General features: G+C 55.8%; 2 protein-coding genes across 4 annotated transcripts in view; both read left to right on the top strand.

Annotated features, from left to right (window-relative positions):
* Positions 1 to 3384, top strand: part of Rgs12 (regulator of G protein signaling 12) — a 92515-nt gene extending 89131 nt beyond the window's left edge. For all 3 annotated transcript variants that reach the window (XM_032916291.1, XM_032916293.1, XM_032916292.1), the window contains one exon: positions 2871 to 3384. In XM_032916291.1, the coding sequence (XP_032772182.1) occupies positions 2871 to 3097 (227 nt within the window). In that variant the 3' untranslated portion in view covers positions 3098 to 3384. The remainder of the gene's footprint in view (positions 1 to 2870) is intronic.
* Positions 3385 to 5076: 1692 nt separating this feature from the next.
* Positions 5077 to 11725, top strand: Hgfac (HGF activator). The gene is made up of 14 exons (XM_032916876.1): positions 5077 to 5253; positions 5811 to 5991; positions 6100 to 6196; positions 6386 to 6465; positions 7034 to 7156; positions 7298 to 7429; positions 7613 to 7723; positions 7820 to 7994; positions 8220 to 8305; positions 8718 to 8973; positions 9955 to 10094; positions 10331 to 10471; positions 10564 to 10712; positions 11461 to 11725. Exons 1-14 carry the CDS (start codon positions 5146 to 5148, stop codon positions 11641 to 11643), a joined length of 1962 nt encoding a protein of 653 aa, XP_032772767.1. The 5' UTR covers positions 5077 to 5145; the 3' UTR covers positions 11644 to 11725.
* Positions 11726 to 13502: the final 1777 nt, after the last annotated feature.

The following is a 13502-nucleotide window of genomic DNA, read 5'->3' as shown; positions in this document are numbered from 1 at the left end:
TGTGTGCCATGGACCCTTAAGGATGGGCTTGGAGCAGGCAGCAGCAGCTGGGGCAGAGAATGTCCTCAGTGAGGAGGCTTAGGAATGACAAAGGCCACCAGTGCTGACTAGAAAGTTCCCAGGTGCCTAGGTAGTTCCCAGTCTCTGGAGCTCTGGCAAAGACCCTGTCAGGGGGACGAGTGGCCCAAAAGAACAGGTTAGCCAAGGGCCAGTGTGAAGAAGTGGCCCAGAGGGCAGGAAATGAGATGCTGACATTGCCTTGCCTGGGTGCTTGAGAGCAATGAGAACCTGAGGAAACGTCCGGAGGTGTGGTGTGGGCTTTGCTGACCCAGACTGGCCTTGCCCGGTGGCTCCTGAAAACCAGTGGGGTCATGCATTGCTCCCAGTCTAGGGAGTTCTGTGTGGCTGGTCCTGAATGGTTGCAGTCTGAGTCACTGGCTGGGACCTGCCACATTCTCAGAGCAAGTCTAGGCTGGACAGGCAGGAAGTATAAGGCTGCCCCTCCTTGTGAGGTGCATTTCCTTGATCCCCAGAAAATCTGTCCTGCCCCCTTCTGGGCATACAGGGTTAGTAGAGGTTGGAGCGTCTTCCTCAGTGTGCATCCAGGGCTGGAGGGGACTGCAGGTCTCCTGTACCTATGGGAGTCACTGGTTCTTTGAAGACCTGATGGCATTCTGCATAAATGCCCCAATGGTGTTCAGTGTTGGGACTGATCCCTGTCTCTTAACACATAGTCATTTTGCTGCCGTGGCATTTGGAGCCATTGAGGTCTGATGACAAGCAGGATAGGTCATGGTCAGACTGGATCCCAGCAGCCCCTAGCTGAATGTTTTTTGATTGACCATAGAACAGACTGGGAAAGAGTTCCAGTCTTAACCACACTGGGTGCCCTGTTACTGACAGCGGCTGAGGTGGATGAGCCTCTTCATGTGCCCTGGACTTGTCAAGTGACAAGCTGGGGACACTCAGCAGAGACCTTGTACCTCTGTGTTCAAGCCTGCACTTGCCACATGAGGTCTCACGGAAGCCACTTCTAGAAGCTTTGGCCAAGGGTAAGGTAGGATACAAAGAGTAAAGGGGGTCTTGGGGTCCACAGAGAAGCTGGGCTACCACAGACCCCTAATCCTTGTATCTGTTAGAGGACTTGTCTACATAGGGAGCAAAGTCTTCACCTTTAGTGGCAAGCTCTCTCTGTTATAGCTAGAAAGCAGAGTCTGGGGGTAGTATGTAGGATATACTCCCTGTTCTGGGCGTTTGAAATGGAATGTTGGAATGAGACTGTCATTCCAGTCTGTCCACTGTGGGCTTTCACAGATTTCACTCTGCCCGTGGCTCCCAGAAGCGGAAGGAGGTGGGGATCTATCTCTGCAGAACACGTATCTCATTCCCCTGATTTCAATCTGCAGAAGGAAAGTGGGGTGCTCAAGGGCTCCCCCAGAATCTTAACCCTACTGACACTGCCCCTGGCTAGGTACTCAGGATAGTGCCGTGCAGGAAACAGACACCTGTCCCAAATGAAGCAACTCACACACTGTCACTGGTCCATAGGGAAACCCACACACCCCGAAGTGAGTGGATGGGTCTCTTGCGAGGCCAAGGCACAGCCAGCCACACCTATCAAGGCAATCCTGGAGTGAAGATGTCTAAACCCACGTTGAGATCTAGAAACTTCCAAGGCAGTTTTGGGCATCTGGGTCAATGGAGGAGATGGTCAGACCAGAGAGCACGGAAGGTGAGGAGAGCACAGAAGGGCCTCCTCAAGGGAGAATGGTGTGGAGGAACAGGTAGCAATAGGTTTTGGTGACGTGGAGTCAAGGGGCACACAGGCCCAGAGGAGTTTGTGTGGCTGAAGATGACCCTAACACTGGGGGAGGAAAGGAGAGGGGCTAGGGGAACTGGTCTGGGAGGCCTGCTGTGGGAGGATCCTAGAGTCTCCAAGGCTTAAAGGGGGTAGACAGCATCCAGAAGAAATGGGGGATATTCATCATCTGGAGGTGAAGGTGGATGATCAGGACACTGGGGATCTAAGCAGTGACGTGGCTGCTTGCTTTTGGGCTTCCCTTGGAGCAAGAAAGCCTGGGAGGGGAGTCTCAGTGGGAAGTTCTCAGACGGCTGCCCGTTCCTGCTCTCTGGGAAGCCTACTGTACCCCAGGGTGCATCTACCCCTTTGGGTTCTCCTGAGCCCTCCTGGCCATACCAACTCCACCTTGGATGAACCCATCCCTCCATGCTTACAGTCCTAGCCTGGAATCCAGAATCTTCATCGGAAGTTTGCCAGAGAGGAGTCTAGCTGTCATCCAGGAAGATGAAGGCTTTGCCACACAGGGATGGGGGAAGATGCCCAACAGAGGGAACAACATGGACAGTAGTGTCCGTGCGGTAGGTGGGCAGAGGAGGCTGCCAGAACCAACATGTCATGAGATGTTGGGTGAGACCCCCGAGCAGTCTGACAGATGAAGCCAGGATACACGTGTACAGGGAAGTCAGTCCTGACTTTCCTACAGTGTCCAGGGCAGCCCAGGGCTCTCCGATCCTCAGACCCAGCGTCCATTACTTACCATGTCATGAAGGCCTGAGCTTGGTGAGCCTCCCGGCTGAGACTGGCACTGCCTGCTATCGGGGCCACTCAACATGAGGTGGCTGGCCAGTTAGGAGAGTCTGGAGGCTCCAGCTAGGCATGATGACTGGCCTGAAGTATGGATGGTGAGTGCCTCTGACCTTCCCAGCCCTCCTACCCAGGCCCATAGCCTGTGGTCAGAGATCACCTTATCTGGAGTGGATTTGGAGTGTCTGTGCGGGGATGGTCGGGCGGGTTTTGGAAACCCAGGGCTGAGCCAAGCAGATGACAGCTTCTCTTCTCCCCATGACAGGGGGCAGGGCCCGAGGCAGCGAAGGCCTCCCAGTCAACAGGATCATCGACGTGGACCTCGTTGCGGGTGTGCCTCCCGGGTGGGGAGGCAGCATTCTGGGGGTGCAGCTGGGTCCCAGGAGGGTGAAAGCCAATGGACCCTTCTTACCAAACGGTCCTGGCCGGAGCACCATCCCAGGTGAGCCCACCAAGCCCAAGGCCAGCACACACCATGCCACCTTTGTCTGATGCTATCCTGACCTGCAATTCCTACTGCTCCACGCACTGTCTTCCGTGTTCACGTGGATGTTGGAGGAGCTCATGACTCTGAGATAGCAGGGGCCTGTTTTTCAGCAATGAGTCCTCAGCAGCCTGGGAAGAGCCAAGAGCCACCTCAGCCACAATACCCTCAGGAGCCAAACTAGGAATTGAGGGGACGACCTCCTCACAGGGGCTGCATCCCAGACACCTCCACAGCAGCCCACCTTGGTACTCAGACCTTACCCAATAAAATGCTTCTCAAGACCTGCCATGTATTGCATTGTGCTGAGCGCGATGTCGCATGTGATGTCCCCTTGAAACCCTGACCCCTGGAGATGGTCCTAGGAAGAAGGACTCCCAGGCAGGAAATGGTACCTGGACACGAGGTCAAGGGTGACTGCAAGAAGATAGGTTGGTGCTTGGGAGCTAAAGGTCAGAATCACCTCTCATCCTCAGATGTAGGGGCTCCATGACCAGCTCTGGGATACTGAGGCCAGCCACACCCCGTATTGTCATTCACATTGTCCCTTGCAGGTGGTTTGGGGTTCTTGGACATCTGTGCTCTAATGTCTTGTCCGAGGTTGGCCATTGGTGAGGGCGGGGATTTGTTGAGAGTTATGGTGGGTTCACTGTGGTCTCCTTCCTGTCCACTGTTCCCTGTGCACTGTTCTTGCCACTGGCCCTGACCCCCTACCCTAGTCTCATTCAGGTAACCCAGGCGTCTCTAGAGAGGGGCATCTGAACTAGAAACTGACTACAGATAGGTCTACAAATAGTCAAGCCATGTGTGCCTGAGGCTGAGACCGGAGAGAATATGGCTTATAGAATGAAAGTTCTGATACGGCGAGTCATCAGTGAAGCAGGAGGGGAAGGGCCACAGGCTGGTGTGGGCTGAGCCTGCAAGACACATTGTCATGAGCCCAGGAAGCCTCAGCAGAGCCCCCAGTTGCAGAGGGGCCAATCTTACATCTCTCCCTGGAACTGGAGTTGGACTGGCTGGAAGGTTTCCCAGCATCCTCTCCGAGATACTTCATCGTGCACATCCCAGCAGCAACACTTCCCAACATCCACAATGTCCCAGCACTCATAGTATCTGCCTAGTACCCACTGTGTGCCAGTACCACTGTCTCCCCAGTACCACCGTGTCCCAGCACCTCTGCCCGGAACCACCATGCCCTCAGTAGCCATCATGCCCCGCCAGGCTTCTAGCACCTACTTTGGCAAGCTTGGGTGCTGTTTGGTATCTGCTCAGGAATTGGAGAGGAAATCCCAAGACAACTAGAGCCATGGGTGCACAGTGGCCACTCCAGTTTGCCAACAGCCCCCAGTGCCTGGCTGAAGCCACGGGGATGCTTTCTGTATAGCCTGCCCAACTCAAGGCATGCAGGCTATGCTCACAGGTAACCAAGCTGGGAAAACTTAGTGGGGGGAGATACCCACACTGTCTGGTAAGGCTACAATTCTGGGGGTCCTGGGTACCCCAGGCTTAGGACAAGTAGACAAACCAGCAAAGAAAGTTACTCTCCTAAGGCCGCTGGTCACAGAATCCCTTGGCCCAGGGAGCAACCCACTCCTACCGTCTACCCAGTGTTGACTTCTGTGGATTGGAGACAGTACCATCCCCACTGTGAGTCAGTAGCTGGCTGTAAAGAACTGGAACCCCCAGGTCCCTTCATGCAGCAGGTCCTGAAAAGGGTTCACGGACAGGAATTGCCAACAGTATGGTCAGGCAACCGTGCCTGGGAGGCCTGGCTCTGACCTGCCCTAGCCACATTGGAAGACTTCCTGGAAGAGGCTGAGACTTGACCGTGGTGTTGGGCCCAGGAGCGTTATAGCCTTTGCCAGAGAACAGCAGCTGCCCCAGCAGAGAGGCAGGGCTGGGGCAGCAGGGTGGAGCTACGGCCATGGAGGATCCTGACAGGATGCACGGGGGAGGCAGGGTTAATCATTATCGTGTAGCCTTGACCCCACCTGCCCTGGCCACATTCCCTGGCCTCTCTGCTCCTGCTACACCTCACGCCAGCTCAGGAGGAGCCATGCGGCAACGGGCCTGGCTCCCTAGTGTCTCTTCCAGGCCATGTCCCTTCCTGCTGCTCCTGCTACTGCTGGTGGTGCCTCGGGTGGCCCAGCCCCAGGCTGGCAGGGTGAGCACTGACCCTCTCTCTTGCATGTGGCTAAGGGTTCCCTATGCACACTCAGGGTTCCTAGGAAGAGGCCCCAGGGAAGAGGTGAGGTGTGAGCTAGGGGCCTAGTCTGGTGGCCTAGTGGAGTGAAAGTTGTCATTCACACAGACAGGTGAGGTGCTGGGCTAGGCTGGTCTGTAGTGCTTGGGCCTGAACTTGTTGGGACCCTCTTGTGTGTAGCCCAGGCCCTGTGAGTGTGGGAGCCCTGGGGCTTCTGTTGCATTTCAGTGTTTGAGATGGGGTGTAGGAGACCTCTGTGTGCTTCAGCTGCTCCTGTCCACCCCAGAAGTGATCCCAGGGTTGAGTCTCAAGACCAGGGTGACTTGGGGGCCTGTGACTCTTAAGCCAGCATGTTGAATCACTCAGATTTGGAAGGAAAGGCCAGAGGAGGTCTTGGGGACACCCATTGTCTCTGAGCCCTGCCCTAAGGAGGCTCAGGTGTGGTGTATTTGACTGATGGGGTCCAAGTGTGAAGGATTAGCTCATGCTGACACCATTGTGGCCCTTTGGGCTCCTAGAACCACACAGAGCCCCCAGGACCTAATGTTACAGCCACCCGCATGACTCCCATGATCCCTGCGACCTCTGGCAACTTCAGCACCTCAATAGGAAGTGATCCAGAGGGAGAGGCAGAGACCGAGGGACCCCAAAGTGAGAGGTATCTCCCTTCCTCCAGCAGCAGCCCTCTTGGGGGCCAAGGTAAGTCAGACTCTGCAATGGGAAGGCAGCTAATGAGGTGTGGGGCCTGGGTAGGGGTGGAGTACCCAGTGGGACACCCGATCCCTGACACTTTTAACCACTTTACAGTGCTCACCGAGTCCGGACAGCCGTGCAGGTTCCCTTTCCGCTATGGTGGCCGCATGCTGCATTCCTGTACCTCTGAGGGAAGTGCCTACAGGAAGTGGTGAGTCCCAGAGTGGGGTAAGGGGCTGAGGAATCCACATGGGTTCCCACTGTAGACCCTGGTGAGCCCTGAAACTGGTTGGTCTCAGTACCCAGCAGGTGCATCTAGTGAACAAGTGCTCCATTGTACCGAGGCAGAGAGGGGTGGGGCTCTGGGCAGGGACTTTTATCTTCCGACTCGCCCCTCCAGGTGTGCTACAACACACAACTACGACAGAGACCGGGCCTGGGGCTACTGTGCAGAGGCCACCCTGCCTGTGGAAGGCCCAGGTGGGTATGTGGAGGGCTCAGCCTGAGCCCCCGGAGGGGCTTTAACAGGGTGCTTGGGTTGGGATTATAGAGGTCAATGTGCAGGGTGAGGATACTAGTGACCTGGGCAGGGGAGTCTGTATGGAGTTGGGGGTGGTCTGTGAGTTTGATCCTCCTGAGTTCAGCAACATCTAGGGATAAAATTGCTGTCAGGCCAGAGGGCACCATAGGGTGCTTCATCCAGACAGGACCTAGCCTCTCTAGACCCTGGATGGCTTTGGCGGTCATTGGTGATACCAGGGCGCCCTCTTGTGGTAAGATCTATCCATGTTGCCATCTATGGTCCTTTGAACAAGGCCCAAAGAACAAACCATGAAGCCTATGGGTGTGCTGTCCCAGGATACAGGAGAGAGACCCTGTAGCCTGGCAGAGCATGTGTAGATGTGTAGGGTGTGGAGTGCAGAGCCATGGGACATCTCCGATCCTGGGTGGGGATCACTGGGAGGTGGGAACTTGCTTACTCAGCAACCCCAAGAGGGCAGTGTGACTCTTGCCACTAACCACCATATCTCCTCCTGTCTGTACCTAGCTGTCCTTGATCCTTGTGCCTCTGGGCCCTGCCTCAATGGAGGCACATGTTCCAGTACCCAGGACCATGTGTCCTACCACTGTGCTTGCCCGCTGGCCTTCACAGGCAAGGACTGTGGCACAGGTGAGGGGACCTCGGGGACCCAGGAGTGGGGCCTTTCTGGGAGTCTGGGAGAGCAGCGGCTGAGTCCAGCCTGGGGTGGGAGGTGCCTGCCTGGGAGAGGGGACCTGCATGAGTGCTGTGGGAGCACTGTGTGACTCACAGAGAAGTGCTTTGATGAAACACGCTACGAGTATTTTGAGGTGGGCGACCACTGGGCCCGTGTGAGCGAGGGACATGTGGAGCAGTGCAGCTGTATCGAGGGGCAGGCCCGGTGTGAAGACACCCACCACACAGGTACGTCATGGCCAACTTCAGGGAGGTCTAGGTTCCATGGTGCATGGGGTAGTGAGACATGTCCTTAGACACTTCTCACTCAAGCATAAGGCTACCCAACAACAGCGGCATGGGGAAAGAGCTCAGCTCCGTCCCCTCCATGAGTTCCTGGAGACCAAGTATAGCTTCCATGCTCTCCCCTAGCTTGCCTGAGCAGCCCATGTCTGAATGGAGGAACCTGCCACCTGATTGTGGGCACAGGGACCAGCGTCTGCGCCTGCCCGTTGGGCTATGCTGGGCGGTTCTGCAACATTGGTGAGCCACTTCTTTTCAGTTTTATGGGGCAACCCTGGGGAGTGGTGTCAGAGGCCTTTCAGAGGCCTGGCCTCATGGCAACCGCTGTGCCTACAGTTCCCACTGAGCGCTGCTTCCTGGGCAATGGAACAGAGTACCGTGGTGTGGCCAGCACCTCTGCCTCGGGCCTGAGCTGCCTGGCCTGGAATTCCGACCTGCTCTACCAGGAGCTCCATGTGGACTCAGTGGGTGCTGCTGCCCTGCTTGGCCTGGGCCCTCACGCTTACTGTCGGTCAGCATCTAATGGCTACCATATCTCTTTCTGCGTAGGCAAAGGATTGGACACAGTGGCTCCCCAGACTTAGCAGGGGCCAACATTGCCAAGATGGTTGTTAGCCTCTGCCTCTTGGGATGGTGGGTTCAAGGGTGCCCATCATGGTCTAGCTCAGGTGTTGGTGTGGGCGTTAGGATGTGTCCTCTCAGGAGACTGATATGTGACTTCTTTGTCTGCCTCCAGGAACCCAGACAAGGACGAGAGGCCTTGGTGCTATGTGGTGAAGGACAGCGCGCTGTCATGGGAGTATTGCCGCCTGGCAGCTTGTGGTGCGGGCTCCCTGATAGGTTGGGGGTAGAGGAGGGGGTGGTGCTCCCCGAGGACCCCCAGTCAGGTCAGTGGAAGGGACTCAGTGGTGCCGTGTAGTTAAACTCTGGGGTGGTCAGCTCTCAGAGCGCTGTGCCCCAAGGCTCTCATGCTGGTAATATCTAGCCATTTTGGATGTGAGGTGGGGTCTCAGACTGTCGGAGAGACAGGACTTACCCTGCAGCAGGCGATCCGGCCTTGCCAGGGCCTGCGTTATACTGTCCTCATCTGTAGAGTAGGGGACAGAGGCTCCCAGGGTAACTGCTCTGAGCCTCAGGCCTGAGGAAGTGGGCTATGGGTCCAGGTAGGACCCCTGTGGCTCTTCCCTGTCTCCAGGGAAACCCAGGGGTATGAACTGATGGCCTCCACTCCCAGAATCCTTGGCCAGAGTCCATTCCCGAATCCCGGAGGTCCTAGCGACCCTGCCTGAGTCGACCTCAACTGCACGTCCGACCTGTGGCAAGAGGCACAAGAAGAGGACATTCTTGAGGCCACGCATCATTGGTGGCTCATCGTCTTTGCCCGGCTCACACCCCTGGCTGGCCGCCATCTACATTGGGAACGGTTTCTGTGCTGGGAGCCTCATCCACACCTGCTGGGTAGTGTCTGCAGCCCACTGCTTCTCCAGCAGGTGAGCGCACTGGCCAGATCCCCAGGGCAACCACCACGAAGCCAGCCCTCCATCCCTCCTCACATGCTCACCCTTCCATTCTGCCCGAATCCATCCCTCCTCGGGGGCTACCCACATGTCATGTTCCTACCTCATTCTATCCCATGGGACCCTACCTGTGACACACACTCCTCTCCAGCAAAGCACACTAACATCCTTCCGTGTGATGACCACTTTTCCTGATCCCCTAACACACCTTTTGGTCTCACTGTAGCCCAATGCTTGTTCTGGGTACCAAGGTAGTCATGGAGCATCAGAGCAGGGCATCTCCTGCAGCTACCTTATATCCCTGTGCAGTGGGTGTGGAGGGGCCACCATCCTGTCGTCTGCATAGACCTGCCTCTCCCAGAGCTGAGGAGTGGGGTGGAGATAAGGTGTCAGAGACATGCCCCGTGTACCACCCTGCGTCTGCGTCTAGGTGTTTAAGGGGCACTTACCTGGGTAAGGAATCAGGAGGCTCAGTTATAACATGTAATAGAACCTCTAGGGTTACTGCACAGCCAGGGAAACTGAGGCCCAGCTCACTGAATGGGCTCCTAGGACGGAGAGCCTGAGGTCTACTCATGTCTCCAACCAACCCCAAGACACCAAGACTGCCTGGACTGAATAGAAAAACCCCAGCAACCCCTCTTAGCCCCGTGTCCTGGGGGACAAAGCAGTTGCACCATGGGGTGCATTCTCAGAGCAGACCTCACCTAAAGGTTCCACTGGCTCACGGATGAAACCCATGAAGCTAGGGCTCCTGGGCCAGGGTCGCCGTGGCTCTGCCACCCTTGTCAGTCTTGATTCTGCCGTCACATGGGTTTAAAATGTCTGCAGACCTTTCCCAGGGCTGTGACCCTCTTGCTTGGCCATAACCAACAAGCACAGGGGCCAAGGTTGGGGAGACCTGATAGTGCCGAGGAGAGGGCTGGGTTCCACTCCTGCCAGCTTCCTGTGCAGCCCCCCCAGGGACAGCATCACAGTGGTACTGGGTCAGCACTTCTTCAACCGCACGACGGATGTGACGCAGACCTTTGCCATTGAGAAGTACGTGCCCTACACCCTCTACTCGGTGTTCAACCCCAACGACCATGACCTTGGTGAGCTCGGGGCCTTGGCAAGGTGGGAGTGTGGTTTATGTACCCTAAGCCAGAGCCCGGACAAGTGTAGGAGGTGGGCAGGCACAAGGAGCTAGAGGAATCGTGTTGCCCTTCCTCTGGTCTCTCAGGCCACCGGCCACCTCTCCTCTACCCATTTCATGGGACTGTCTGCCGTGGATTTCTGTCTAGTGTGGGCCTTACTGCCCAGGCTGACCCCTGGCCTCCCTCCCTCCCAGTCTTGATCCGGCTGAAGAAGAAGGGGGAGCGCTGTGCTGTCCGCTCCCAGTTCGTTCAGCCCATCTGCCTCCCTGAGGCAGGCAGCTCTTTCCCTACGGGACACAAGTGTCAGATTGCAGGCTGGGGTCACATGGATGAGAGTGAGTTGAAGGCAGTCCCCACCAGTGGGTGGCCAGGGATGGGGAAAGACAGGCAACAAACCTGCCTCTCCTGAAAGTGCAGTACTCCACAGATGTGAGCGGATATTCCAACTCCCTGCTGGAGGCACTGGTCCCCCTGGTTGCTGACCACAAGTGCAGCAGCCCTGAGGTGTATGGTGCCGACATCAGCCCCAACATGCTCTGTGCTGGATACTTTGACTGCAAGTCTGATGCCTGCCAGGTAGGCTACTTCCAGCCCCCACCACGATGACACAGATGGGATATTACTGGAATTTTCTGGCCCCCAGGGAGTCCAGGGCCGGCAGAGAGTCTAAGGCAGAAAGTCCACCCACTGTGGAGCGCTCGGAACTTCCTGGAGGGTATCCTTGCAGTAGGAGAAGAACTGTCTAAACAGATGGGAAAGCCAAGGACAGGCCCAGCGTCACACAGAGTCCAGATAAGGCCCACTGTGTAAACAACAGTCAGGGCTGTCCACATGACATCGGACCTCAGAGGCTACAGTGCTCTGTCCAGATTTCTCTGGGATCCTCAGCAATCAATCAATAGTGAATGCTTGTCAGGGGCTTCATAGGCCAGGCCGTGGTCGTGGTTACCTGTCGACCTGCTTCGCCACGGAGAGGCTGTCTTATGCCCTTTAAGCAGGCAAGGAAACTGAGTCTTAGAGAAGTTGAATCCCTTTTATGAGGTGGTACAGGTGAGACAGGGTTGGGTGGATGGGACTTGATTCTGGGACCATCAGGGCTTCCTGGGGAAGAGGGCAGTTGTTCTAAGAGATGTAGAGAAAGGATGCAGGCTTGAGGAGGTGTTTCAGGTGGAGGCCTAGCACACCGGCTGGGGCTAAGCGTGCGCCTGCACTCCTCATGGAGTAGGACCAGAGCTGTGGGTTGTGGGTTGTGCTCATGACTCAGGATGTTTGCAGGGTTGGAAGCCCAGATGCTCCTGAGTCAGGACCCTGGTCTCTGTTTCAGGGGGACTCGGGTGGGCCCTTGGTCTGTGAGAAGAATGGTGTGGCTTACCTGTATGGCATCATCAGCTGGGGTGATGGCTGTGGGCGGCTCAACAAGCCGGGAGTCTACACCCGTGTGTCCAATTATGTGGACTGGATCAACGACCGCATTCGGCCATCCAAGCGACCTGCGGCTGCCTCCTGAACCACGGTCTCCAAGGAGGGAGTGCTCACAATTCCCTTTCTACTACCAATAATAAAAGTGTTGCCTAGATCCTAGCTTCACAGTGGCACTGCCTCCAGCCAGGCAGCTCTCTGTGTCCAGCATCCCCAAGCTATGACCTGGGCTTTCAGTGTAGACGGTGTGGCTTCAGGGCTGAGACCCGAAACCAGTGTAGCTCCTGGGTGTGGTTAGGAGCCTGTGGGATGTCAAAGTCAGATTCCTCTAGGCCCTACCCCAGACAGACATGTGTCCAGGGTCCGTAAGCTACTGGGGCAAGACGTTGAAGCCACGTCCAGTGCCTCAGGCCATGAACAAAGGACCTTCACCAAACAGAGCTAAAGAAGATAGCTTCAAGATGGCAGCCTCCGAAAGTTCCCATCAGCTGCCTCAGCGCTGAAGGAGACCTGAGGAGCAGGGCCCATGTCTGGGGTGTAGTAACTGACTATTGCTGGTCCTTAGCACACAGGAGCCAGGCTTACCTCAGTCCAGATAGGATATGAAGGTAGCTTATTCTGGAGAGGACAAAATGGTGTGGTGGGGGAGCAGGGGACAGACTCACTGAACCTGTGGGCTGTGGGAGGGGCTGGGTGTGTCTCAAGGGTCTCCAGGTCTCTGGCATGAAAATTCACCGCCCGTTGAGGATGTACATAGAGGTGCTGCAAAGCAAGCCGGGGGCAGGTAAGGGAAACAGGTTAGGATAGGGCCGAGACCAGCCATCCCTAGGGGTGTCCAAAGCTAGCACACTCCGAATGGGAGACAGAAACTGTCCCACGCGCGACTTCCAAGAAGCACACGGGACATAGAAATTCTTACTATGAGTGACTTTATTCCTCTCTATTCCTCTCTCATGGTGGAAGCCCCACGCACCGGCCAGGCGTGCCTATTTAACCCTCGCACACGTACCCACACCTGATTGGTTGCTTACTCATGACCTCATCAGGTACGCCCCGGAAATGGGCAAAGACCTGGCACGAAGGCACTCTTGCACATGCGCACACAGTTGATCTTCTGAAGGGCAGTCGGATGGCGCAGCGAAGGACAGCGCCATCTTGTCTAGCTCGGCCTTCCACGTGGGGCACAGTGGAAGCCAGCGCCATCTAGTGGTGGCGAATGTTATTGCGGCCCTCTACATCTCACCCTTTTAATTTATATAATTTTATAGCAGTCATGATCACCCCATCGCGTGCAATGAGGAAGCCTCAGCGATGTGCAGGGGCTGATCAAAGGAAATCACTGAGTCTCTCTCAATCCCAGTGCAAATGGACCCACAGATCCATGGGGTGCAAGAGCAGAGAACTCAGAATACAGAGAGAGACCCTCTCCTCCCAGTGCAATGGTCCCGCAGGTCCCTGGGGTGCAGGAGCAGGGAACTCAGATACAGAGTAAATCCTGAGCAAGATAACCAAATTTCAGTGGAGGCCCTTTGTACAATGGCCACAAGTGCTTGAGTGATAACGGCCTTGTTATGATACTGTTGAGATCTGAATTTGCAAACCAACCATGGTATGAATACTGATCCACAGCATAGGGCTGCATCAAACAGAGCCACTCCCGATAAGTAGTGGGCACCTCATTTGGTCCTCCTCAGCTGTTGCCACCAAGGGCCATGGTCAAGCCACTCCTATAATGAAATTTAGAATTTCCAATTGTTAGTAACTACTCCAGAAAGTTCACCCATTGTACTTGTCTAACAATAGGGGAGGATAACTCAGACACTGCAGACACAATGTCTGCAGCAGTAATGGCTGCTACAATAGCAGCGAAAGTGTCAAGGTCTTTTCCAGGACAGTTCAGGATCAGTCATTTTTCTCTGGAACAACCAGCAAACAATGGAACCAAAT

Source organism: Rattus rattus, chromosome 11 (assembly GCF_011064425.1).
Source record: "Rattus rattus isolate New Zealand chromosome 11, Rrattus_CSIRO_v1, whole genome shotgun sequence".
Lineage (NCBI taxonomy): Eukaryota > Metazoa > Chordata > Mammalia > Rodentia > Muridae > Rattus > Rattus rattus.
The sequence above is the reverse complement of the archived record's forward strand: the minus strand, read 5'-3'. Positions and strand labels throughout refer to the sequence as shown.